Source organism: Globicephala melas, chromosome 8, assembly GCF_963455315.2.
Source record: "Globicephala melas chromosome 8, mGloMel1.2, whole genome shotgun sequence".
Lineage (NCBI taxonomy): Eukaryota > Metazoa > Chordata > Mammalia > Artiodactyla > Delphinidae > Globicephala > Globicephala melas.
This window is the reverse complement of record NC_083321.1, coordinates 34,700,951-34,728,848: the sequence shown is the minus strand read 5'-3', so window position 1 is coordinate 34,728,848 and position 27,898 is coordinate 34,700,951. Positions and strand designations below refer to the sequence as shown.

General features: G+C 39.0%; 1 protein-coding gene across 2 annotated transcripts in view; it reads left to right on the top strand.

Moving 5' to 3' along the window:
* The window catches only part of NELL1 (neural EGFL like 1), an 874,935-nt gene that overhangs the window by 785,380 nt on the left and 61,657 nt on the right, over positions 1 to 27,898 (top strand). Inside the window, exon 16 of one of the 2 annotated variants that reach the window (XM_030864870.2) lies at positions 17,295 to 17,435. The exons of the other annotated variant lie outside the window; for it this stretch is intronic. Coding sequence (XP_030720730.2) covers positions 17,295 to 17,435 — 141 coding nt within the window. The remainder of the gene's footprint in view (positions 1 to 17,294; positions 17,436 to 27,898) is intronic. 2 annotated transcript variants of the gene reach the window in all.

The following is a 27,898-nucleotide window of genomic DNA, read 5'->3' as shown; positions in this document are numbered from 1 at the left end:
TTCTGAGATTAAGGAACCACTACCCTTTATGTAAACAACTCAAAGTTCTACCAGAAGGGAATGGAAGGTGGTGTATCGGTCACAACCTAGCAGTTAAACAAAAACCTCAGCAGGTAATTCAGTGGAGGTAGTTTAATAGAGTGAATTATTTACAAAGGTGTTAGAAGAGCTTAATGAGCAATTGGGGGAAGCAGGAGCGACCTAGAGATTAGCATTGCAGGAGCCACTCCCCCTGCTTGGGCTGGAAAGGTATAGCCATTGTCAGAGATGCTACCAAAGGTAGAGAGGGTGGGAAGAAACGTCCTGCTTCTCTCTTCCTCCCTCACTCCTAAGTCTCACCAATGCCCCCAGTCAGCCACACCTAGCTGAAAGCCAGTTGACAAAAGGGTCTGAGGCATACTACTCTCCGGAGTCAACAGAGGAAAGGTAGGTACTGAATTGACGGCAAATAGATGAATGACTGGTACAAGGGGCTGGGAGAATGGTTGGCAAGGAGTCAGCTGCAAATGCTTGCTGTGTATAAAACTGACAGAAGCATTCAAAAACATATTTAGAGTAGTTAACAGCATGCATGTTACAAAACAAGATCTCGGTAAATGGTGATGATGATGAGCAACAATGACAATGATGATAATGATGGAATGAAGTGATTCCCAGAGAATTGCCGGAACACATTATGTCCCCTTTACTAGTGTGAAGTGTACTCCGCCATCTTCCCCAGATCCTCAGAGGAATCTTTTACACTTAGTTCATAGAATGACACTGGACGTCTTTCTTTACCTTCTTGCTAACAACAGATACGTATATCAGAAACTTTGATCTGATGCTAAGACGAGAACAGAGAATTGAAAGTGCCCTTTAGACTGAGAAGCATTCCTAGGGGAAAGTTGTAGACTGTCCAAAGTAGGATGGGTTCGTGAGCCAGTATATTCATCTCAGATATGCTGCAGTTGTAAAATAAAACCTTGATTGGTTTTGAACTCAATTCTTAGGTCCAGATACCTCAGGTGAAGCTGACTTTATGTTTTGCTCCAGGGATGGGCTGGTAATCCAGACATGGCCACAGCAATTACTTCAGGACTCAGCAGATGACCAAGTTGAGACCAATGATGCTCAAATCCTAGATTTTTGACAATGCTGTTGATAAAGAATCTCTCTTTTTGATGGATTTAGAACAGCTTAGAACAGCTGGAGAGGCTCTGGTTTAAAGTGAAGCTAGAACAATGAAGAGCAGAGTAACAAGAGGAGGAGTCTGAATCCTGATGATACTGTTTGATTACCTGAATCCCATAGTTTAGAACCCCTGGAGGTTTCAATTAGGTGAGACAGTATGTTTATTTGGGGCTGGAAGTTGTTAAGTGAGGTTAAAGTATAACCTGAAACCGATGGTCCAAGGTTAAAAGGTGTTTCAGCATCAACTTACCATTCAAGTACTCATTCCTGGGCCTCTCTCCACATACCTGGTCCTTACACCTCATGATTACTGCTTTCTGTTCTCCTAGATCTGTACTTCACAATTACTCCTCCAGCCTTTGCCCTTCACTCTTTCTTTCGTTTTGTTGTTCAGAATCATATTTTTGTATTTCCTCTGGTTCTCAGCATCGAAAATTTACATTTGGCTCTTCTGCTTCAGGTTATGTTAAGAAATATGCCTTCTATTTTAATAGCCTTTGAGAGGCCTTGATGTCGACACTGACGCTACCTCACATACTCCAGCCCCGTGGCAGGACCAGATATAGTGTAAAAATCTGTTTGCCTGTCTTTTACTAGTTTCTTACAGTGGAAAGTTAGATCATTGGTCTTAAACTTTTCTTTTTTCTAGTAAGCGCATTACAGCCAAACATTTGTTTCCAGGCGTTGCTGTAGCTGATTCCCACCAATTTTAACATGTTGTATTTTTATTATCATTCATCGTATTTCATATTTTCCCGTAATTTCTTTTTTAGTCTATGGGCTTTTGGAAGTGGTGTAGTTTCCTAATATGTTTACTTTTTCTAGATATCTTATTGTTATTTGGCTTCTCATTTAATTCTGAAGGTCAGAGAACATACCCTGTAAGAATTCAATCTTTTTAACTTTTTAGAGATTGTTTAATGAACCAGCATTTGTTTTATCTTGATCAGCTTTTCATGTGCACTCGCAAAAAAAATATGTATGCTGAAGTAACTGGGTGTCATTTCAGTAAATGTCAATAAGTCTTGTTTAGGTCTTCTACATTCTTACTGATTTTTTTCTGTCTAGTTATTCTATGAATTACCGAAATATGGGTGTTAAAATTTCTGGATTTGTGTATTTTCCCCTTTAGTTCTTTGGCTTTGTTTGATATATTTTGAAGCTTTGCTATTAAGAACTTTCAGTATTTAGGATTGTTATATCTTCCTGATGAGCTGACTCTTTTAGGAAATGCCTTTTTTATCTTTGCTAATTTTTCTTATCTTCAAGCCTATTTTTTTCTGATATAAATATAGCTATTCCAACCTTTAACAGTGTATATATATATCAAATTATCATGTTGTACACTTTAAATATTTTACAATTTTATTTGCCAAGTATCCCTTAATTAAGCTGAAAAATAATACGTATTCCAGCTTTCTTAACATTCATGTGTACACGTTATATCTTTTCCCATACTTCTAAATTGCTTGTACTTTTGTATTTACAGTGCAGCCCTTGAAGACAATATATAATTCGATCTTGCTTTTTTATCTAGTCTGGTAACCTTTGCCTTTAGCTGCGTGAGATACACACACACACACACACACACACACACACATACACATTTAATACAGATATTGATATGGTTGGATTTGGGTTTACCATTTTTCAGTTTCTTTTCTATTTGTCTGATTTTTTTGATTTTTTTAATTCCTCTTTTCCCTTTATTGATGGCTTCTTTGGGGTTAATCAAATACTTTTATTTTATTAGGTTTTTTGCTTTTTTAAAATTATTTTTAGTGGTTGTCGTAGGGATTACAATATGAACCTTTAATTTTCAGTCTACTCTGGCTACTGTTTTGCTAGATCAGTATAGTTCTGTTTTTCACAGACTACTTTGAATTAATATTTTAATACTTGAGTATGGTTCCATTTTACCACCCACCTCTCCTTTTGCTATGGTTGTCATTTGTTACATCTACGTACATTCTGAGTCCTACAATAGTGACATAATTTTTGATTTAAAGTTATTTGTATTTTAAAGAAGTTAAGAGACTAAAACAGAGATAATCCATATAGCTTATATATTTTCACCTATATTTTTTATTGGTAATGTGCTTCATTTCTTCCACTGGATCTGAGATACCATCTAATTTCTTTTTCCTTCACCCTTAAGAACTTCCTTCAGTGTTTCTTGTAGTGCCAGTCAGCTTGCTATGATCCTCTGTTTTAGTTTATCTGAAAATATATTTATATTACCATCATTTTTGAAAAACAGTTTTGTTGCATCTAGACTTCTGGATATATAAACCATTCACACTTAGTGTGATTGTTGATATGGCTAAAGTCTCTCATCTTGCTATTTGTTTTCTATTTGTCCCATGTGTTCTTTGTTCCCTGTCTACTTTTTTATGTCCATTTTTGCAATGAGTGTTTTATAGGATTGCATTTTATCTTGTTTCCTTATTAGTTATCAATCTTTATTTTGTTACTCTACTGGCTGCTTTTGTATTTATAGTATAACCTTTAACTTATCATAGGCTACCTTTAAGTGCTATTATATTGCCTTACATTTAAGAACCTTACAGTAATACACTTCCATTTCTTCCCTGCTGGACTTTATGCTATTGTTGTACATTTTATTTCACATGTGTTTGAAACCTCCAAATACATTGTTTTTTTTTTTAATAAACAGTCAAAAATCATTTAAAGCTATTTAAATAATAAGAAAATAATTTAAAAATAAAAATTTAAATTTTTTGCTAAAAATAATAAAGAAAATAATTTTACAGTGCAGACACCATTTGCAGTATTCTTCGGTCTTTTGAGTGCATCCATATTTTCATCTATTATCATCTGCCTTGTGCCTGAAGGACTCCCTTTAAAATGTCATGTAGTACTGAAAGGCTAGCTGTGATATCTTGCAGCTTTTATATATCTGAAAGGTCTTTATTTCACTTCGTCTGTGAAATTTATTTTTGCTATGTATAGAATCCTAAGTTGACAGGTTTTTTTTTTCATTCTATGCTTTTAAAGCCATTACTTCACTGTCCTTTTCACTTGCATTGTTTCACGAAAGAAATCTGACATTCTTATCTTTGTTCCTCTGCATGTAACATATCTTTTTTTTTTTTTCTTTGACTACTTTTTAAGACTTTTTTACTTTATCACTGTTTGGAGGAAGTTTGATTATGATGTACCTTCATGTTTTCTTCTTCATGTCTCTTGCACCTGGGGCTCAGTGAGCTTCTTGATTCTATTTGCTTATAGTTTTCAATGCCTTTGGACTATTTTTGGCTAATATTCAAGTATTTTTCCTGTCTTCCTGCTCCTTATTCAGGGACTTCAATTACACATGTATTAGACAACTTGATTTTCTCTTATAGTTTGATTCTCTTTTAATTTTTTTAAAGTCTGTTTTTTATTTATATTTTGTTTTGGATAGTTTCTATTTCTGTGTCTTAAAGTTCACTAATCTTTTCTTTTCTAATCTGCCAGTAGCCTCATACAGTGTATTTCTCATCTCATACATTGTAGCTTTTATCTCTATTAGCTTGATTTGGAGATACATGCATGCAGATGGTGTATATATATATATATGTATACACATATATATAATATTATATTATATATTCTATCTATAATATACAGTTAATATATATAAACTCTTTTCCTGTCTCTATTAACTCTTTTAACATGAATACAGTTATAGTAACTGTTTTAATGTCCTATACTCTAACACCTGTGTCGGTTCTGTTTTGATATCAAATGATTTCTTTCCTCTTCATTTTGAGTTAGATTTTTTTTTCAGACATCCTAATAATCTTTGTTTGAATGCCAGTCAATATTGATTTTACCTTTTGGATACTGGATATTTTTGTATTCCTATAAATATTCCTGAGCTTTCTTCTGGGACACAGTTAAGATACTTATACACAATTATATCCTTTTGGGTCTTGCTTTTAAGATTATTAGTTGAGGCCAATGCTGTGTTTAATATCATGCTAATTATTCTACAGTACTGAGGCAAGACCTTTTTGTGTACTCTATCCAGTACTACGCAATGAATTATGAGAATTTTCAGTCTAGCTTGTGGAAGCATGCACTAGTTCCCTCCCTAGGTGACCACCAGATACTGTTGCCTCTAATCCATTCTGATTGTCTTTCTCCAGCTTTGAGTAGTTTCATGACACTCATTTTCTGATCAGTACTCTGCTGAATACATGAAAGGGACACCCTGCAGGACTCCAGAGTTCTCTCTGTGCAGCTCTTGCCCCTCCACTACTCTGCTCTGCAAACTCTAGCTATCTTGTTCTCTCCATACCTTAGCTCCATATCCTTAAACCAGGTAATCCACTGGGCTCCTCTTGTGCTCCTCCCCCTTGTACCAGGTCTGAACCTCTCTCAAGGTAGCAAACTAGGGCAATTGCAGGACTCTTCTCATGTGTTTTATGTCTCTCAGGTATCATTCTTCTTAACTGCCTAATTTCCAATATCTTAAAAACCATTTTGTTCATATATATTGTTTGGATTGTTCTTGTTATTTTGGGTGGGAAGGTAAGTCCAGTCCCTGTTATTCAATTTTCAGTAAAAGTAGAAGTCTATTTATTTTTCAACTCAGTATCTTTTTATTTCAGTCCTTGAACATATTTCTGTGTGTCTTTAAAGTTCTGTCTACTTTATCCAACATCTGGGTAAGAGTGGGGTTAGTTTCTATTATCTGCTTTTTCTCTTTAGCATGGTCACATTTCTTATTTCTTTAGATGTATAATTTTTTATTGCGTATTGGATAATTATGTTCCTACTTAGTAGAGGTAGAATTTTCCTCTGAAGAGTGCTTATTTTCATTATAGCAGGCAGTTAAATTGGTTAGCCTCAGACCCTAATTTCTGTCTCCTCTGTAGTAGCATTGGCTGAAATCTGTACTCAACTCTTTCACCTGCATATCTGTTGCTAACGATAAGTTAGTTCATCTTTAGGCCTGAAATGGTGCTTAGCCACAGGTGATGCTAAAAAAGAAGTTCCTTCTTCCTCCAAAATATGCAGGAGGCTGTATGGGTTAATGGGCGTATTCTGGAGTCAAGTAGACCTTGGTTTAAATCTCTCTCTGCCACTTTCCAGATGCTTTACCATGGGCACATGATTTAAACATCTAAGCCCCCATTTTCTGTTTAAGGTAATTCAGATTATGTCAGAGCCATTCTGAGAACCAGATGAAGTAGTGAATATAAAGCACTTGTCGGAGGGCCTGATATATAGTAAATTACTAATAGGTAGAAGTTCAAAAATTCTATTTGGTAAGAGAGAAACTATAGCAAGAAACACAGAATATTCTAAAATAGAGTGGATATAAGTTAAATAGGGTAGCAGAACTGTGTTAAAGAGCACAGTAGGAATTCAGCTGATAGAACTGTTAAACACTATAGGAATTCAGAGGAAAGAAAGAGGATTTTTTTGTGGGATTAAAATTTGTGCTTGGATTTTAACTTAAAAAAAAACAACAACAGTCACTTACAGAGTGGGAAGCATGAAATGAAATTGCACATAGAATATGTGGATACTAAGGTAACCAGGCCAGAGTGTGCCAAGGTTTTGTGCTGAAGAATTCTGAGAAATGAAAGAGAACTGATAGGCAAAGTGAGGTCAGATTATTGACTCTTTGAATGCCTGGTGGGAGGTTTTGACAATAACGATCATTTGTAAGTACTAGAAGAGCCGGATATAATAAAATCACAGAATCATAGAAATTTCAGACTGGGAGTGAATGTGACCTAGTTCAATGGTTTTGTTTGTTTGTTTGTTTGTTTAATTATCAATGTGCAACACAGTGAAACTTTAATAGATCTATACTACAGAAATGTATAACTTGCTCAATGGCCACTCCAGGTGGGTCCGTCTGGAGATTCAACTGGTTTGCCTAAGAGGACCTCCATGGAAACCTAGTGCTCTGTTGAGTACTAGTTGAAAAACACTGATATAGTTAAATCTTTGCTTATTGTAAAAATAAAAGAGTTAATGTATTGAGTTGGAAAGTGACTTACTCAAGCTGAATTAGCTATCGAGTGCCAGAATAGCTAGTGTTATTTTAATTAAAATTTTCTGAGCAATTAGATTTGGGAACATCAGCCTTGGGAATTAGATTTGGGAACATCTCCTGTGAATTGGAGAAGACAGTGGTGGAAAGACCAGCCAGGAGATACTGCACTCATTCAGGTCTGAGAAAATAAGGAACTGAGTGTGGTGTTGGCAACAGATCTAGCGAATGGATGCAAAACAGATTTTTAAACCATGTCAAAGGAAGAAGTTTCAATGCATCTCCCTTCCCTTCCTCTGACTTTCCCTCACCCAGAGGATATTCCTTTTGTGCCACTGAATTCCAGGTCCTGCTCTGTCCTCATGTCACCTCATGGGCTTACAACCTAGCAAAGGGCTTGCTGAGAGGATGGATATTTGAGTATAGACTTGGAGGTTGAGACATTAAGCCATGGAGATATCTGAGAGAACATTCTAGACAGAGGAACAGCTTATGTGGACAACATATGCAGCGGCCGGAGCATGTCTGATATGCCTGAGGAGTAGCTGGGAAGTCAGTGTAGCTGTCCTGGCCAGTGTAATCAAAAAGAACAGTGTTTGATGAACTCAAAGAAGTAAGAGAAGGCAGATCATGTGAGGTTTTGTAAGCCGTTATAACAACTTTGACCTTTTATTCATTGATTGTGAGGAATGAGAGCTGAGACGGAGTACTGGGGAGGAAAATGAGTTTGATACATAGAAAGATATATGTTATAGTAATGCTTTGGGTAGAATGAGTTTGAAATGAAGAGACCTCTGAGATTAGCTTATTCATAGGCAATAGTAAATGTGTGTATGAACTTTTGTAAGAGGTCACATTATAGAGACGTAGATGAGAAACCCTCCAGATTAGAGAGGAGAGTTAAAGTGGGATAAATTGATTCGTTGTAGAAGAATTTGGGAATGATTTGTTCAGAGAATAGTCAAAGAAAAAGAAGCACTTCAGAGATAAAATTAGAAGGGTACAACTCTCTTGTGCCAAGTCAGTAAAGAAAGAGATTTACAAAAGGCAGAGAAGAGCAATATCACCAATGCCACTGATGCTATTATTAATAGCAGGCACCGTTCAGTTTAATGGACTGAACCTAGTTGCTGATCAGCACTTATGAAGAAGAAATAGTAATAATGATGTCACCATATATTCTGTGTAGCAGTTAATTGACTTCCAGAGCTTGTTTATACCTTATTGAAGCGTTGTTTGTGAGGCAGACGAAACATTTATTTTTGTTATTGCAAATTAGATAATGAAGAAACTGAGGTACAAAGTGATCACTTAAACGTGATAACACCATTCAGCTGGTTAGTAGCAGATGAAGACATCAGCCCAAAGCCCAGATCTGCCATCTTGTAGGGAGGTAAAGCTGGAAGAAGACTGAGGTGTGCTACAGCACAGTTCTTTCCTTTTACACGAAAGGAATGGAAGCCTGGAGACTTGGACTGTCTTGGCCTGGACACATAGTTCCTCCGTGACCAAGTGGGGATTAGAAATTACAGAATGTTAGTGATTGCAGACCTAATGAGTGCCTGCCTAGTTTGGTGGAGTAGCTTTACATTGCTCTCATTCAATCCTTAAGGTAACAATGAGAGCTAGGTAATGTCCTCCTCCTTTAAGAGCCAAGGAAACTGAAGCTGAAAAAAGATAAACAACCTGCTCGGAGACTTCGAACTAGGAAGTCACAGAGCCAGGATTCAAACTCGGGTATATTTGACTACAAAGCTTTGTCTCATTTGCACATTGTCTCAATTCTCGGTTTTCAGCACAAAACCTCCCCTGTAGCTGCCTGCATAATCTTGATAGGTGCTGTTTTTTTCTTGTTTGCTTTTTTTTTTTTTTAAGATTGTGTCTGCATGCTTCTGACCTTAGCACAGTCTTTCCCCTTAATGTGGAAAGGGGTCTATCAAAACAGTTAGGAAACGCTGGCTGTAGCAATAAAGCAGCCCCAAAACGTATAACGGCTCAGTAAGATAGAAACATATCTCTGCTCACATAAAGAGTCCCTGACAGTTTCAGGTCTGCGGAAGGGCTCTGCTCCACTTAGTCATGCATGGAGCCAGACAGACAAAGGCTCTGCCATTTTCAACCTGTGGCTTCCAAGTTTCCTTATACATTAGCCTCCAGTGGGAAGGTGGAAACAGCATGGAGGTTCATATGAGATATTTTTGTGGGCCATATTGGAATCACATTATTTCTAACTTTAGAGCTAGAGCTTAGTCACAAAGCCTCACCCATCTGCAAAAGACATGTAGGCCTCACCCATCTGTAAAGGACCTACGCTCAGGACACACCCTTGGGAGCCCAAGAAGAAAAGATGGAAGAGCTAGACTGTTTTTACCACAGAGCCTTTCTTTTTCTTTTTCTTTTTTTTAATTCAAGTATAGTTGGTTTACTATGTTGTGTTAGTTTCTGGTGTACTGCAACGTGATTCAGTGGGTACACGCGCACATGCACACACACACATACACACGTGCACACACACATATATTCTTTTACAGATTCCTTTCCGTTATAGGTTATACAAGATATGAATACACTTCCCTGTGCTATACAGTAGGTCCTTGTCATTTATCTATTTTATCTATAGTAGTTTGTATCTGTTAATCCCGAGCTCCTGGTTTATCCCTCCCCTGACCTTTCCCCTTTGATAACCATAAGTGTATCTTCTACGTGTGTGAGTCTCTTTCTGTTTTGTAAATAAGTTCATTTGTATCATTTTTTTTAGATTCCACATATAAGTAGTACTATATAATATTTGTCTTTCTCTGACTTCACTTAGTATGATAATCTCTAGGTCCATCCATGTTGCTGCAAATGGCGTTATTTCATTCTTATTTGTGGCTGAGTAGTGTTCCACTTTATACACACACACACACACACACACACACACACACCACCTCTTCTTTATCCATTCATCTGTTGATGGACACTTAGGTTGTTTCCATGTCTTGGCTATTGTAAGTAGTGCTGCTATGAGCATTGGGGTGCATGTATCTTTTCGAATTAAAGTTTTCTCTGGATATATGACCAGGAGTGGGATTGCTGGATCTCCATACTATTTTCCATAGTGGCTGCATCAATTTACATTCCCACCAACAGTGCAAGAGGGTTCCCTTTTGTCCACACCGTCTCCAACATTTATTATTTGTAGACTTTTTGATGATGGCCATTCTGACCAGTGTGAGGTGATACCTCCATGTAGTTTTGATTTGCCTTTCCACAGAACCTCTCTTTTTCATTTATTTGTCTTTTTAGTTTCCCTCAAGTATTCTGATGTATGCTATGTTCAGTACAGTCCTGGAACTCAGCAAATATTAGATAATAATCAGGTTTGTGTTCACTGTACTTGTGGCAATTTATGGTATTGCTTTACTTCCTTAAAGTCATGTAACGTTTTTGGGAGGAGAGAATCCAGTTTTATGGCGTGTATATTATAGATTCATAGATTCTATCACTGAATGTTTTGCAATATTACAATCGTCTCAAAATACAAATGAACATCAGTGTCTTATAGTTTTCTGCATATAGGTCTTCTGTCTCCTTAGGTAGGTTTATTCCTAGGTATTTTATTCTTTTTGTTGCAATGGTAAATGGGAATGTTTCCTTAATTTCTCTTTCAGATCTTTTGTCATTAGTGTATAGGAATGCGAGAGGTTTCTGTGCATTAATTTTGTATCCTGCTACTTTACCAAATTCATTGATGAGCTCTAGTAGTTTTCCAGTAGCATCTTTAGGATTCTCTATGTATAGTATCATGTCATCTGCAAACAGTGACAGCTTTACTTCTTCTTTTCTGATTTGGATTCCTTTTATTTGTCTTCTCTGACTGCTGTGGCTAAAAGTTCCAAAGCTATGTTGAATAATAGTGCCGAGGGTGGACAACCTTGTCTTGTTCCTGATCTTAGAGGAAATGGTTTCAGTTTTTCACCATTGAGAACAATGTTGGCTGTGGGTTTGTCATATATGGCCTTTATTATGTTGAGGTAAGTGGAGAGATATACCATGTTCTTGGATTGGAAGAATCAACATTGTGAAAAATGACTATACTTACCAAAGCAATCTACAGATTCAATGCAATCCCTGTCAAAATACCAATGGCATTTTTCACTGAACTAGAACAAAACATTTCCCAATTTGTATGGAAACACAAAAGACCCTGAATAGCCAAAGCAATCTTGAGAAAGTAAAACGGAGCTGGGGGAATCAGGCTTCTGGACTTCAGACTATACTACGAAGCTACAGTCATCAAGACAGTATGGTAGTGACACAAAAACAGAAATATAGCTCAATGGAACAGGATAGAAAGCCCAGAGATAAACCCATGCACATATGGTCACCTTATTTTGATAAAGGAGGCAAGAATATACAGTGGAGAAAAGACAGCCTCTTCAATAAGTGGTGCTGGGAAAACTGGACAGCTACATGTAAAAGAATGAAATAAGAACACTCCCTAACACCATACACAAAATGGATTAAAGACCTAATGTAAGGCCAGACACTATAAAACTCTTAGAGGAAAACATAGGCAGAACACTCTATGACATAAATCACAGCAAGATCCTTTTGGACCCACCTCCTAGAGATATGGAAATAAAAACAAAAATAAACAAATGGGACCTAATGAAACTTCAAAGCTTTTGCACAGCAAAGGAAACCATAAACAAGACGAAAAGACAACCCTCAGAATGGGAGAAAATATTTGCAAATGAAGCAACTGACAAAGGATTAATCTCCGAAATTTACAAGCAGCTCATGCAGCTCAATATCAAAAAAACAAACAACCCAATCCAAAAATGGGCAGAAGACCTAAATAGACATTTCCATCCCATAATTCAAAAAGAGTCATGTATCACAGTGTTCATTGCAGCACTATTTACAATAGCCAGGACATGGAGGCAACCTATGTGTCCATCAACAGGTGGATGGATAAAGATGTGGCACATATATATATAATGGAATATTACTCAGCCATAAAAAAGAAACGAAATTGAGTTATTTGTAGTGAGGTGGATGGACCTAGAGTCTGTCATACAGAGTGAAGTAAGTCAGAAAGAGAAAAACAAATACCATATGTTAACACATATATATGGACTCTAAAAAAAAAAAAAATGCTTCTGAAGAACCTAAGGGCAGGGCAGGAATAAAGATGCAGACGTAGAGAATGGACTTGAGGGCACAGGGAGGGGGAAGGGTAAGCTGGGACGACGTGAGAGAGTGGCATGGACATATATACACTACCAAATGTAAAATAGATAACTAGTGGGAAGCAGCCACATAGCACAGGGAGATCAGCTCGGTGCTTTGTGACCACCTAGAGGGGTGGGATAGGGAGGCTGGGAGGGAGACGCAAGAGGGAGGAGATATGGGGATATATGTATATGTATAGCTGATTCACTTTGTTATAAAGCAGAAACTAACACACCATTGTTAAGCAATTATACTCCAATAAAGATGCTAAAAAATAATTAAAAATATATAAATTTTTAAAAATGCAAATGAACATTTTTAAAGATCCAGAAATCGTCTCTCAGTCCTAACCAGTGACCTGGTTACAAGGTAATATTAATTTTTTTCTGTCTTCTATTTTTAAGCCGTAATATAGAGTCCAAAGTTAATATCCTATACAATAGGGGAAACAGTAGATTTTGCTTAAGGGTGTTTTTTGTTCATCACATCTATGAAGTTTGATTTTGTTATTCCTGAACTACAGATCAGAAAGCAAAAATTTGGAAAATTCTAAACAATATACTAGTGTGTTGTTGGGCAGGAGTTTGAAGTCATATTTGTGTGCAAAGCCAGTGTTCTCAACCATGGTTATGTGTTTACATTCCAGTTGCACTGACAGACTCTAAGTGTCTGGAGTACAGGGACCTTATCTTTTTCATCTCTTTATCATAGGGTGGAATATACCTTCATACAAGTATGCTCAATAAACTTTTGTTGAATGAATGAAAGCATCAAAAGTTTTTCTCATGTCTCAACCTACAACTCCCTAGAAAAGATATAATCAACTATTTCACTGTGAACTTTAACCAATTAATATGAACTACAAAAGGATCTCCTTGGAAATAAACTTTGAGAACAACTTTATTTTGTAAATTTTCAAATAGCAAATCTGAGAGAGAGGAGATCAGAGGAAGGAAGAGATTCATCCAAGTCAAGAAACTAGAATTTTGCAAGAATCCAAGGATGTGTTTGCCAATGACTTTTGATAGCAAATTCACTGTACATTCCAAATAGGGTTAAACGCGTTGTTTAGGACACATCCTATGGAAAAACCTTGGGTTGTCCTCTGTTTTTCATGCTGAATAAAAAACTCAAAGTACAAGTAGGATTCTTGACCGAAGGCAACTTTAACTGTGTGTCTTTTGTTGCCTTAAAATCTCTAAAGATTAGACTCAGAAGCAAAGTCTTAAAAACTATATAGTGTCTTTTAGACACTATAAAGTGTCTTTTAGGTAAATAAGATATAAAGATTAAACTAACCCCATAATATTTAATTTTGCGAATTGACATTGTATCTTTGTGATTTGCAAATAGCAGGAACTCTTGTGGTACTTTGAGTCTCTATTACAGCACTTTTTCATTGTTCCTTATGTTCGGTCCATTGTCATTTATTTTTTCATTCATTCATTCCCACAGACTTGTATTGGGTACTTTCATATTGCTTGACATTCACTTATTATTCCAAGAAATGTAAACCTAAGATGTTGTCTCTATTCTTGGAAAGTCTGCATTTGAGGGATGGACACAATAGGGAAATACTGCTGTGCTTAAATAGATGTGTGTGTACATGGTGAGGCATTAGGGAGGGAGGACATGTATGTCTGGAGGAGTTGGAGTAGGTGATGTCAGTTAGTGTTTGAAGGATGAGTGTGTGTGTTATATACCTCTTCCTCTTGTTTGAGAGCTCCTGGGTTTCAGGAATCACATCTTCTTCACGTTTGCATCTGTTTTGCAACTGCCACAATACAAATAGCATCCTTGACATGTATTTTCAGCTCAGCCAATATTTAGAGAATTGAATAAATCCATTTTCTTGGTGTAAATCTTCCTTTCTCCATTCATCAATGACATGATGTGATAGAAGAGTGACAAGTACGGGTTCTAGCTCATTCTGAACCTGGTTTCACCATATGTTAGCTATTTGACCTGGGCTATCATGTGATTCATTATGTAGCAGACACTTGGATACAAAAGTGAATACTATAGGTTCCACTCTCAAGAATCCTCCAACATCTTGTTTCCTCTGCTACATTTTCAGGTCTGTGCTGAGATTTAAACAAAATCCTAGGATTTGTTACAGGAAGGAAAAATGATTTTTTTTATGTCTGTTTCCTTTGCAATGTCTGACACCATGGGATGCACCCAGGCTCACTGTGATTTATCAGAATTCCTTGAGACAGGGCCGGATTCCATGGTGAACTCACAGAGACCCCGTTCCTGGAGCATCTGTTTTGTTTGTTTGCCCGTAGCAAGTGCTGACTGGGAGAAACATATCTCTTAGCACAAAGGCAGCCACAAGCCATTTAACAGTTTTTAAAGTCCCCAAAGTATCACTGAAAAGCCTCCACATGTTTTCTGTATTTGGGTATGTGGTTGTTGCTTTTAATACTACTGCGACTATACAGAAGAAATAGCCAGTTTTACGAACACGATGAAAATATAAGCACCTCTCAAGTACAGCCTGGTCTCCTATAAAATGAAACTGTTGGCTGCAGTTATAGACCTGGCCCACGAAATAGAAATGTGCAGCCTTGTTTGCAGGTGCTATTGTGTGATGAGCCCTGGTTATTCCCAGTGAAGCCCCAGAATCTGCTGTGTGCAGTGCAGCTCCCAGGCAAGGAGCACCTCCACTACTTTTCTAATTTTCAGTATAAGCCAGGAATACCCCAGTGTCTCTGGGGTAATTGCAGATGTATAATTTGACTGGTTGTATTCACTCCCTATGAGTCTTCCATGCTACACAGATAACTTATATCCTGCTGGATCGTGGAAGCTTTTACTAGTTTCTCTTATTTCATTTTGGGAATAAAAATATCTGTGAATTGAAAAAAAAAAATTTGCACATCATTCAGTATTCCCACTCCTCCTAGAAATTTCCTGTAGAATTGAGAGCAGGAGGAATTATTTGTAAGATGTTCAGATAATTTATCCTCCAAAGTGAGTTGGTTTTGAGAGTGAAAGAGGCAGCAGGTGACAATGAGACCAACCAGGACATATGATTTCTATGGTTATTTGAGGAGTTTTGCTTTTGTATATCCTGGTTTCCTGACACTAACTGTGGCTAGATGGTTGTTACCTAAGTATTGTCATTAGTCTAGAAGTCACAGGGTCTGTGGGGAATCATGACAGACTTTCTGGAAGCTTTGGAAATAAATGTCTGAGGCAAAACGTGTTGCTGCTTCGTTACAGAGAGTTATCTTTCAGCCTCTCATAGAGAAGTTCTCTCTGAAAATCAGTCTTCTAGTTATGTCTGTTCCTCTTGGTGACCTGTATTTAGAAATAACCAAACTGACTTCATAACTTAGGGCCCGGTCCTTCCCCTCTGTGAGACATGGCCTCAAGTCACTTCTCTGTTTCAATTTATGAACATTTTAGTGATTCAAGGTGTGTCCCACTGAACCACACACCTGTAAAATTTCAGAAATGAAACCATAGTTGTTGAAATTTTATTGTTTGGAGATTTATAACAAATGCACACACAACCTGACTGCTATAGCTGCAGGTGCTATAGAAGCACTAGGTCCTGTGGCCTGATTGCATTTAGAAAGCTGAGGGATGCTGTATGTCAAAGGACTGCATGAACTTAATGACACAGCCATAGAGGAAGAAGATGGCAGTTGGCAGAGAAAGGCCAGGATGGAGCTGCCCAGAATAAAGAGCTGCACCTTTCGTCTCTTTACCTGGCTGGAATGCTATGAGATGAGACTGGCAGGTTTCAAACTACGTTCACAGCCTTGTGCACAACTCGGGACTTTTCAGTATAATAGATACACTGGTAGTTGATGCCTACAGCACGGCACTGCTGAACAGGACTCCGAAGTGCGTTGTATCCATTATGTGTTATATCTTAGTATTAATTAAATTTCTATTTGTATAAGACTGCTGTAGTTCAGGTGTTTCTAGGAGGACTAGGGGGGAGATTCCCAGCCCGCAATGGCTATATTCCAAGAAATAATTGCCTGGAGAGATTCTGTAAGATGAGCTGAGCCTGGCATGACGACTGACAGCTCATCTTTCTGCAGTGGTGTCATTTTCCTTCAGCTCAGAGGCAAGCCTTTGGGCTAGAGAATCCAGGCATTTGCTGATTCTAAGAAGCCAGATTCTAGAGCAAATAGAGCCCAGAAAACTTCTTTTCATCAGGCACGATTGAAGAATGAGGAGCTCTGATTGACGATCACAAATCAAGTCCTTAAGTGAATCAGCAGTTTTAGAAAGAATTAGAACAGTGGCTCTCAAACTGTGCTCCCCCAAAACTTAGTTTCACAAGATATTATCCAAAGAAAAAGCATTTCTCAGCCCAATAAATTTGGGAAACGGTGCATATTATGATTCTGCTAAGTTTTGCAGGGCATATAAAGATGATAAGTCTCTGAGACTGAAATCTATAAAACATTAGTGTAACACTATTTAACCTAGAGTTTCCTGAACTTATTTGTTCACAGGTATTTTCAGAGAATACCAAATAATATCTGGGATTACTATACTGAAATCATTGAAGCAGAGAAGAGTCATATACTCTGAATAACAAAACTGTGCCAAACATCCTCAATTTGGTTTCTGGTGATTCAGAAACTAACACAGCATGTGCCGTTAGGAATGTCTTCATGACCATCAGTTCTCATTCATTGTTCAATTTATGAGAAAGCACCCAAAAAATGAAGCTTTCAGTTTGTTTGTTTGGATTCTAGAAAAAAAAGATGGGATACAGTTTTTCCTGTAACTTTCTTTTAGGTGACTAACCAGTTTTAATTGATATGTTGACATGAGCATGTTTTAGGTGTTTATTGAAAGGTTAGTGTCAAAAGAAATTAATGTCCTGGTGGGCTTGTGTTTTTCTCTGAGGCAGATATTGATGAATGTACAGAGGGGATCATTGAGTGCCACAACCATTCCCGCTGCGTTAACCTGCCAGGGTGGTACCACTGTGAGTGCAGAAGCGGTTTCCATGACGATGGGACCTATTCACTGTCCGGGGAGTCCTGTATTGGTAAGCAGCTTTCAGCCATGCCCTCCATCCATCTGGACCTTTGCAGGAGGGGCAGCCTGCTTTGGTAGTCTGTTCAGCTCCCAGTGTTAAGATATGACCCCTCACTGGTTAAACTCATCAGTTTTCAAATTTCCTCCCTCTGCAATTCAGGGATCAGGGCAGGGATTAGGCAGTGCAGGGTTTTAGAACTATTATACAGAAACTGGGGCAGTCAGAGGACAAAGCCTGGGTCTATAGTCTGTGGCTTTTAGTTCTTTCTGAAGGAAACCACGACTTGCTGGAATTTTTCACAGTTTAAGATACAGCTGTGGGAGAAAAGGAAATATTGAGGGACTTAGAAAGTTTAGTTTAAATCTCGGCTCTTGTACTACAAAAGTCACTGTACCTCTCTGAGCCTTCTCCTGTGAATACATAAAAATGTGGATAATAATGCACATATATTATTAGATTTAAATGGGATACCATAATATTTAAGGATTATAAGCTTTGGATTGATGCACAAATATGATAGAGTCAAATTAACCTTATTATTGTTGCTATTACCACTGCTGTCATCTTTGCAAGGTCTCCTTTCATCACTTTTCTGCTTGCAGTTCTGTTAACTGCTGAACAGAGGAAGTTAACAGATGGAGTTCTTCCCCTTCAAGACCTTATACCTTTCACAAAATCCAAACAACTGATCAAAAATGTAATCATTTCAGGGGCTTCCCTGGTGGCGCAGTAGTTGAGAGTCCGCCTGCCAATGCAGGGGACACGGGTTCATGCCCCGGTCCGGGAAGATCCCACATGCTGCGGAGCAGCTGGGCCCGTGAGCCACGGCCGCTGAGCCTGCGCGTCCGGAGCCTGTGCTCCGCAGCGGGAGAGGCCACGGCAGTGAGAGGCCCGCGTACCGCAAAAAAAAAAAAAAAAATGTAATCATTTCCATGAGAACCTTGGCCAATCCAGTTATTTCATGTCATGTGGACTCAGCTGAATTCTTAATGCTGATTTGGACAGACCCAGAGGGCAAGCATTCTGACCATGGGTTCTCAAAGTTCAGAATGCTGAATTCAAAAATGGAAATTTGACTTTGCTCTCTGCATATCTGCATCTTATTTTTTCTAAAGGTTGCTCCTGAGAACAAGTCAGTGTTTTTTACAACTTTTCCCCTAAGGTTGCCTTGAAGCAGAGATGAACTGGGGGACAATAGGCACATGGCATGAATTGTCCATTGCAATGTCAGCATTACTGTTGAGAGGCACGCAGTGTAGTTGTTAGAGGCATAGACCCTTGAGCCAGACTCCCTGAAGTCAAATTCCAGCTCTGCCGTTACTAAGTAGGTTGCGAGGTCTTAACTAAACTCTACCTCATTTGTCTCATCTATAAAATGGAAATGTTCATGATCCTGCATATTCAGCCCTCTGCCCCACGTCTATCCGTGTTTCTTTTATTGTTAAAACGATGATTTGCAACCTCAGGGAGAGGTTTGCATCTATCCTGGGTCTTCATATACTTCCTTTACACGTGGCCAGGAACTTCTGTATGTGCACAACTCAGAGTAAGTAGATGTTATGTGAATAGGGATAGATCAAATGGCTGTTGCTGGATAGAAATATAGAATATTGACATATGCGATGTTACATTTTGGGGCTAAAGATAAAAATTTCATTTTTAAAAACAGTACTTAACATCAATAAATAGGTGACTCTTAGCTTTTTTGTGCATAAAAGACCTTAAACATGACGTAGTTGATCCAATTTGATAACTGCCTGGACCTGCCGTGGTGTCGCACACTTCTGTGCCTTTGCATGGGCCGACCCCTCTGACTGGAATGGAACAGAGTTCTGAGTCAAGGAGCTCTTCTCCTTGATCACGTTGATTCACATGTGAATTTTTGTTCATTTTCCTAACTTCAGCTCATGTTTCACTGGGACCCCATGAAGCATTCTTTGATGTCTTCATAGGAGTTTTCGCTTCTCTCCTCTCTAGCTCTAGAGCTTTTAACCCGGCATATGTTTCTGTAGCTTCACTTGTTGCACTACCATTCAGTTTATTTGCTCTTGGACTAGCCTGTGAACATGAAATGAGGTTTATTCTTCTGTCTCTCCAGCGAGACCCTTTGGTAGTTGGTGTGCAGTAAATGGGAAGATGCAACCACAGTTCATGTGTCCAATAAAGAAATGCAATCTCAGAAAGAGTGACACCTTGCTTCCAGCCACGTAGCTTGTTTGGTACAAGTCGAGACTCAAGCCTAGGTCAAGGGTGACTCTATGTCCCAGATGCTGGGGAAAGTCCCACTTTATACCTATTGTTCTGCTGTAATTATCAGTTGTGCCCTGTCACTGTCATAACTGTCCCTGTTAGAACGACAGACGTCATGGTCACCTCACCTGCTGATTTCTCTCTGCCATGCTGAGTGACGTGCCCTCCCCAGGGATGCACTTTCTTCATCCATGAACTGCTTCCTGCTCTGCCCAGGAAAATGTCGGTGAACTGGATTCCTTGGCAAGGAACTAGGGTTGTTTTTAGTAGTAACATATTTTCTGAATTCGCTTTCATTTCCTCACCTTTAAAAATAGCTTTGTATATGGGTCTTACTAAGAACAGAAATCTGACCATCATTTAGGTTATTTTTGGTAGTTGAGAGCACTGTTGGTTCAGAATATTTCTTAGTGTAACAGATGTATAAATCTGATCATGTCACTTTCTTGTTACATCCTTCTAACGCCTTCCCATTGAATGTAAATAAATATCTATCTTCTTTGCATGGTCTTCCTCCAGGCTGTAGGTGACATTGTCCCTGCCCACTTATTGGGCTTATCTCTTATATATGTTAGCCTTTCTGATCTTTTCATGCCTTGAACATGACAGTGAACTCACCCAGTTTCAGGGCCTTTGGCTTTGACGTTCTCTCCGTCTGGAACACTCAACACCTGTTTCCTTGCATGGTTGTCTTTTTTTTTTGAAGTATAGTTGATTTACAATACTGTGTTAGTTTCATGTGTACAGCATAGTGATTTGTTTTCTTTTTCTTTGCAGATTATATTCCATTAAAGGTTATTACAAGATATTGGGTATAGTTCCCTGTGCTATACAGCAAATCCTTGTTATCTATTTTATGTATTGTCGTTTGTATCTGTTAATCCCATACTCCTATTTGTCCCTCCCTCCCTTCCTTTCTCTTTGGTAACCATAAGTTTGTTTTCTATGTCTGTGAGTCTGTTTCTGTTTTGTATATAGACTCATTTGTATTATTTTTTAGATTCCACATATAAGTGATATCATATAGTATTTGTCTTTCTCTGACTTATTTCACTTAGTATAATATTCTCTGTGTCTATTCATGTTGCTGCAAATGGCAACATTTCTTTCTTTTCATGTCTGAGTAATATTCCACTCTGTGTGTATGTGTATGTGTGTGGTGTGTGTGTGTGTGTGTATGTGTATATGTGTGTACACACACACACACACACACACACACACACACACACACACACACACACACACACACACCCCACACATCTTCTGAAGTCAATCATTTGTTGATGAGCACTTGGGTTGCTTCCATGTCTTGGCTATTACAAATAGTGCTGCTCTGAACATTGGGGTGCATGTGTCTTTTTGAATTAGAGTTTTCATTTTTCCAGGTATATACCCAGGAGTGGGATTGCTGGATCATATGGTAACTCTACTTTTAGTTTTTTAAGAAACCTCCATACTGTTTCCACAGTGTCTGCACCAATTTACATTCCCACCAACAATGTAGGAGGGTTCCTTTTTCTCCACACCCTCTCCAGAATTTGTTTTTCTTCTTTTTTTATGAATATCTTGAAGTCCTAACTCTTAATTAATTAATTTATTTTTGCTGTGTTGCGTCTTCGTTTCTGTGCGAGGGCTTTCTCTAGTTGTGGCAAGCGGGGGCCAGTCTTCATCGCGGTGCACGGGCCTCTCACTATCGCGGCCTCTCTTGTTGCGGAGCACAGGTTCCAGACGCGCAGGCTCAGTAGTTGTGGCTCACGGGCCTAGTTGCTCCACAGCATGTGGGATCCTCCCAGACCAGGGCTCGAACCCATGTTCCCTGCATTAGCAGGCAGATTCTCAACCACTGCGCCACCAGGGAAGCCTGAGAATTTGTTATTTGTAGACTTATTTTTTCATTTAATTCTTAGCTCGAATGCCACTTGTTTGAGGAGACTCTCCCTGACTATTTTATCTGGGGTAGTTGCTTCATTATATCACTCTCTTTTATATCTTTTATAGCATTTTCTTTGTTTACAAATTTATTGTGCATATACATATGTGTAATTGTCTCCTGCCACAAATGTACAGATTCCCTGAGGGCAGAGACCTTGTCTGTGTTTCACCGCTGTACACACATTTCATCATGTATACACAATGTAGGCACAAATTAGGCATCAATGCATATATGTCAAATGATTGAAGGAATAGATGATAAAACTGTATCAGGTCAAATTTATTTTGTATTTGGTTTGACACAACTAGTTGTGTAGATTGCAGTGAGTAATGTAAGATGCTAAATATCACAAAATCATGTGAGTCTTTCGTTTCAGAAACATAATATTTATTAAGAACAACCATTACACCAGTACTGGGTTAAGTCTTCTGGGAATATGAGTATAAAGAAGATAAGATCTCTGTTGTTGAAGGATTTATAACTTGAAATATTTTGAATCATAACCTATCTTAATGGCACTGAAAATTAGCACATAAAATAAGCCCTAAATAACATCAGCTACTAATGCTTACATTTAAAAGAAATAGCAGCATCTAAAACAATCATTTAAAAACCTCTTTTAAGTGTTTTAGCAACAGGCACTCAGCTATGCTTTTTCCCCAGACAATAGCAGGGATGGCATATGTTGGAATCTAAAATATGGCAATTACAGGCTTTTAGGGCAACAGTCACCTGATACTCCAAGCCATTTTTTGTTAGATGAGGTTAACACCTGCTCTACTGACTTCATCAGTTACTGGAAACGTCGAACATTACTAACATCATAAAGAACAGCACCCTTGCAAGATTTACTGTTGCCTCTTTCTGCTAAAGTAGATCATATAATTGAAGAAATGACTAGTCTAGGTATTGCAGAGACAGACGGAATCGCCCTTCTTGAGAAGTTTATCAGAGTCTCCTCTATCTCCCTCTTTCTCTCCCATTTGCTTGTATATGTTTATAAGTCCAGGAGAGATGGGCACACACAGGTTTGCTAGCTGGAATTTGTAGACGAAGATGACAGGGATGCCTTATTACTGTGGGGTCCGGTGCACTTTGTGTTTGGATGCAGTGGTGGGAGTTCAGTGACTCTCAGTTTTCGCATAGAAGCTGTGAGCACTTCCTTTTTATCTGGGCACAGTTATCTGGGTCATTTAGAAATGAAAACTAATGTATAATCAACAATGCCATGTCTAAAGAGCAGGATTTTACATATTTTGAAAATGAGATTCAGATTCCTTTGGATGTCAGTCTGTCTCCGTGATCTTGCTTCTGCCTTTGAATCTTTATTTTCCTCTGCTCGCTCTCATCTCCCACGTGAATTCTCAAGCCTCCGCAAATATTTCTTCCACTCTTCCCAAACCCTGCACTCTTTACTCCTTTGCTTGTATGCTTTTTCCCTGACCATCCCTCTATCCCCATTTCCACTTGTCAAAATCCTGATGAAGTTTTACACCCTAAACTAGTGATTCTCAAATGTGTTTCACAGTAGATTCACGTGAGTAGCTTTTTAAAAATACTTATAGGGCTTCCCTGGTGGCGCAGTGGTTGAGAGTCCACCTGCCGATGCAGGGGACACGGGTTCGTGCCCCGGTCCGGGAAGATCCCACATGCCGCGGAGCGGCTGGGCCCGTGAGCCATGGCCGCTGAGGCTGCGCGTCCAGAGCCTATGCTCCGCAACGGGAGAGGCCACAGCAGTGGGAGGCCCGCGTACCGCAAAAAAAAAAAAAGTACTTATAATGGGGCGTCACACACCTGGAGAATCTGATTCAGTTGGTCTGTTATGGGATAGATTGAGGTCATTTTGTTAAGGTCTACAAGTGATTAGAAAGAATAGTCAATTAACATAGAGAACCACTGTCATATTTCTCTAATAGTAAAAAAAAAAAAAGGCCTACCTCTCCTATGTTCTCATAGCCATGTGTTTGCACGTGTTGTATGGAATTTATCAGATTAAGTTTGTTGTCGTCATCAGTTCCTTATAGCCTGCAGTACAGCTGAGGTCTTTTTGTATCTCCTGTAGATTTGTATTGAATTAAATTGTATTGTTCATGCAATTTTGTCATTATTGTTATCAAACAAAATTTTCAAATCCTGGTAAAAGTCATTTTGTTGACGGACTCGGGGATAACATATAGCCCTTCCTATGGGACGCGGCACCTCTTGGCCTCCCATTATTGCGTCCTCTAAAGGGACTTGGTTGTGTGAGGCAGGTTCCCAGACTCTGGAGTCTGTTTTCTGGTCACTGTAAACAGCCCAGTGAGTATTTACTTGTCAGAGCAGCTGCTGCAACTGACATGAACTTGCAGAGCAACATAAAACAACCAGAGAATGTTCCACTGGAATCTCTTGGGAAGGAGAGTTCACTTTTTATTGATTGAAGCATCAGGGCTGATTTAAATGGTCTAAGAATGATTTGGATTCTGCTGTCATTGCCCAGTGTCTAGTTCTTATAGGAGTGGAGATAAAAAAAAGGGCTAGAGGGGGCTTCCCTGGTGGCGCAGTAGTTGAGAGTCCGCCTGCCTTTGCAGGGGACACGGGTTCGAGCCCCGGTCCGGGAGGATCCCACATGCCGCGGAGCGGCTGGGCCCATGGGCCATGGCCACTGAGCCTGGGCGTCCGGAGCCTGTGCTCTGCAACGGGAGAGGCCACAACAGTGAGAGGCCCGCGTACCACACAAAAAAAAAAAAAAGGGCTAGAAGCTGGAGATGCTCCCTGTGACAAACCTCACTGCGGGGGGTGGAGGATTATGAAACCTTAGCCAGTAACAGTGTGATACAGGAGAGGCGGGTTTCCAGTATATACTTATAGGATTGTTGGGATTCAAATCCCAGCTGGGCCGCTTTCTAGCTGAGCCACATTTGGCAAACTATTTAACCTCTCTCTCTAAACCTTAGTTTCCTCAGCGTACAATGATTAAAATAATATTTCCTGGTGGAATTTTTTGTAACATAAGTGTTCCTATATGCCAATATCCTAGCAAGTAGTAGATGATAATAGTCAACATTTAACTTCCCTTCGCCTAAATCTCTCATCTGTCAAATGAAGACAGCAACGGTGATACTAATAAGAGCCAACATTTATTGAGAGCTTACTTTCTGCCAGGCACTGAGCAATTTACAGAAGTGCCGACCTCATAAATTGCTGTGGAGTAATTGTGAGGATTAAATAAGCTAACGTAGGAAAAAAATCATTCAGCACTTGTGTTTTTAAGTGCTCGATAAACGTGAGCTATTATCATGAACTGAGCACCTACCCTATGTGCCAGGGAACTTCACGCATTACATAATTTAGTTCTCACAACTGTCTTAGGAGGGAAGCCCTTTTACTGTCACCATTTTAAAGATGTGGGAAGTAAGGTCCCAGGGATTAAGATAACTTGTCCCAAATTCCACAGCCAGTAAGGCTGTAATCCAGGTGCCTTTGATCCCAAATCTTCTTTCTGCTTTTAGTATGTTAACACTGTAGAGCTGTCTGGAAGGGAGGAGACCTGTGATGAGCCACAGACAGAGGAGCTGTTAAGCAGAGCAGCTACAAGTCAAGGAGACAAGGCAAAGAGAGAATGAGGGAGTATAACTGAGACCCAGACAGAGTTGCTGTATTCTGTCTGAATCAAGAGCATTGGGGAATTGCTTTATCCGAGGGACTCAAGGGCTGTGTCTTTGGGCCCTCCTGCTAGACCAGGGGCAGGATGTCAAGGTGGTAGGTTCTTGACAGGTAATCTGATAGCATCTCAGCCTTAACAATAGTATCACCTGGCTATCCACTGATGCAATTACCTTCCCTGCATTTTTGATGATATGAATCCAGAGTAGAAAAGGAAAGGAAGGCGTGGGGAATAAAGGGTATGAGAAACGGTGGTAAGTAGATGTTTAACTAATTATATTTGTTCTTTCATTCATTCATTTATCCCCCGCTGCTCGAAAGTAATTAGTATATACAAAGAACACACATTCAGTAGGGTTATTAAAATAAAAATATTTGAAAAATACAGAAAATATACTAACCATGAGAGTTAACAAAGACATTTATGAATATGCTGACAGGCAGAGCAAAAAGGAAAGCATGATTATATGAACTGGTCTAATCTGAAAGGAGTTCGCATAAAAAGTCTTTAAGCAAAAAGGCTCAAATGTGCTTTTTCTCTGTTCCAGAGCAGAGATATGCCAGGGCGGTGAAAGCATCTTTGTGGACCAGAGTATTTCAAGCTAAGAAAGTTTCAGAGACAGAGGCATACACATCAAACTCGGAACACTCATTGGATTTTCTCTTTGCCAAACAATAATACCCACCCATGCATAAAGTATTTTCATTGAAACAGCTCCTGCCCCAACCTTCCTTGATAATATTTAAATGATCTCTCATTAACTTCAAAATTGATATTTGTTGCCAAAGAACTTTAGGTTTGGTTTTCATCCAAGTAATAAACTATCTAAGAGACTTCCCAAAGGCAGACACCACCTGGCCATGTCGCTGTTTAAATAGCTTTATGCATCTAACTAGCAGTGGTGTGAAGTACATGGGGCTGTGGTCTGGGGACTCAGGGGAGCTCAGTTGCTTGGCACAAGATTGCCACCTTCAAATGGACAGAGAGGCCAGGGACAGACACCACCTGGGTATGGAATGGATATGGAGTAAGATTGGTATAGTCAGGACACAGGGTGGAGAGGATAAGAACATTTCCCAACATCTAATAGAGGGGATATTCTGGGTTCCCCAGAAAGGGCCTTACAGTGGATATTAACACACAGTTGCAAATGTTAAATCAGATGAGAAATGTGTCCCATCAGACCCTCTGCAAGTTTCCTGCTCCCCTTCAAATCCAGCCATGCATACATAAGCCTGGAGCTGTTTAACTGTAAGTTAAATTGGATATATTTGGGGGACTTCTCAAGGAAGGCAAATGTTCCTCCTCAGTTTTGGTGATAAACATTTCAAACATATAATTTCACAAAATGATGTCAGAATAGCATTCATCGCACTAAGCTCAGGCGTGAACGCAAAGTCCGTTGATCACCCTCTGCCTATCTGGGCTGACACAACAGGCGTATGTGATATTATCCACTTCAGCTCTGGAACTGAAACAAGACATCTCAGGGAATTATCCTAACAGACCTCAAACTAGCGACAGGGTCTATCCTCTAAGCCACCCCTGGCCCTGATTAGTATCTTTTCAGCGACAAACACCTTCCTAATGGAAGTTGTGACCGGCCATGGAACAGATAAATGCACAGTGCATGGAGAGCCAGGGAGCTCCATTCTAATCCAAGTGAAGGTCACCTGGGTGATAATGAAGAGGAGAAAAACTAGAAAACTATTAAAAAAACAACTCTTCACAAGGATTGCCATGTTATACTTACTATAGCCACAAAAATAAGCCTGCCGTGGTCTTAGCACTAAGTTAGGTGATACGAAGTGTCCAGAGAATTCACCCCTAGGGACTTTAAAACACCAAGCTGGAGACAAAAGTCAACATACGCGAAACAACCAGTAGCATTCTGATACAGGTTATAATCTTATAATTAACTGTAAAATTATAGGGTCAACACTGTATGTAGGTAATTAGGGAGGAGAGTGCTTAGAGAGGATCAAAGAACAGTCATGCCAGATTGCACGGGGGTGATTAGACTTGAAGGATGGAAGGGTTTATGCGGTTTATAGATATAAAAATAAAAAATAAATATTAATAATAGGGAAGATTGATTACTTCATGTTCTAGTCACTCTTCTAAAAACTTCACATTTTCTAACTCATTTTATCCTCAAAACAACTTCATTGGGTGGGAATTTTGATAGTCTCTACTTTATGGACAAAGAAACTGAGGCACATAGATGTTCCATAAATTGCCCATGGTCATCCAGCTATTAACTGGTAGATTTCTTCTTCCAGAAAGGGTTAATCAACGTCCTTTCTAGGAACTGTGTACATGTTTAATATTTTTGAAATATTAAGCAACAGGAATATTACTTTCTTTATTGCCCATTAAAATCTTGCTGCAAAAAATGGTACTATAAAAGCCACATTTTTATTTATTGAATGCCAACTGTGTGTCAGTTCACTTTCAAAAACCCATTGTAGGTAGCAAATGAGGAGAAACACGTCAAGCAGCGCAGCCATGTGTGAAAGAGCCCATGTTCTTTCTACTCCCCCAGTGGCCTCTGTCAATTGTATATTAATTGTAGATAATTTACAAAAGGATTAAATTAAGGTGTGAGTAGTGATCATTATTCAGATAATTGCCTCATTTTCT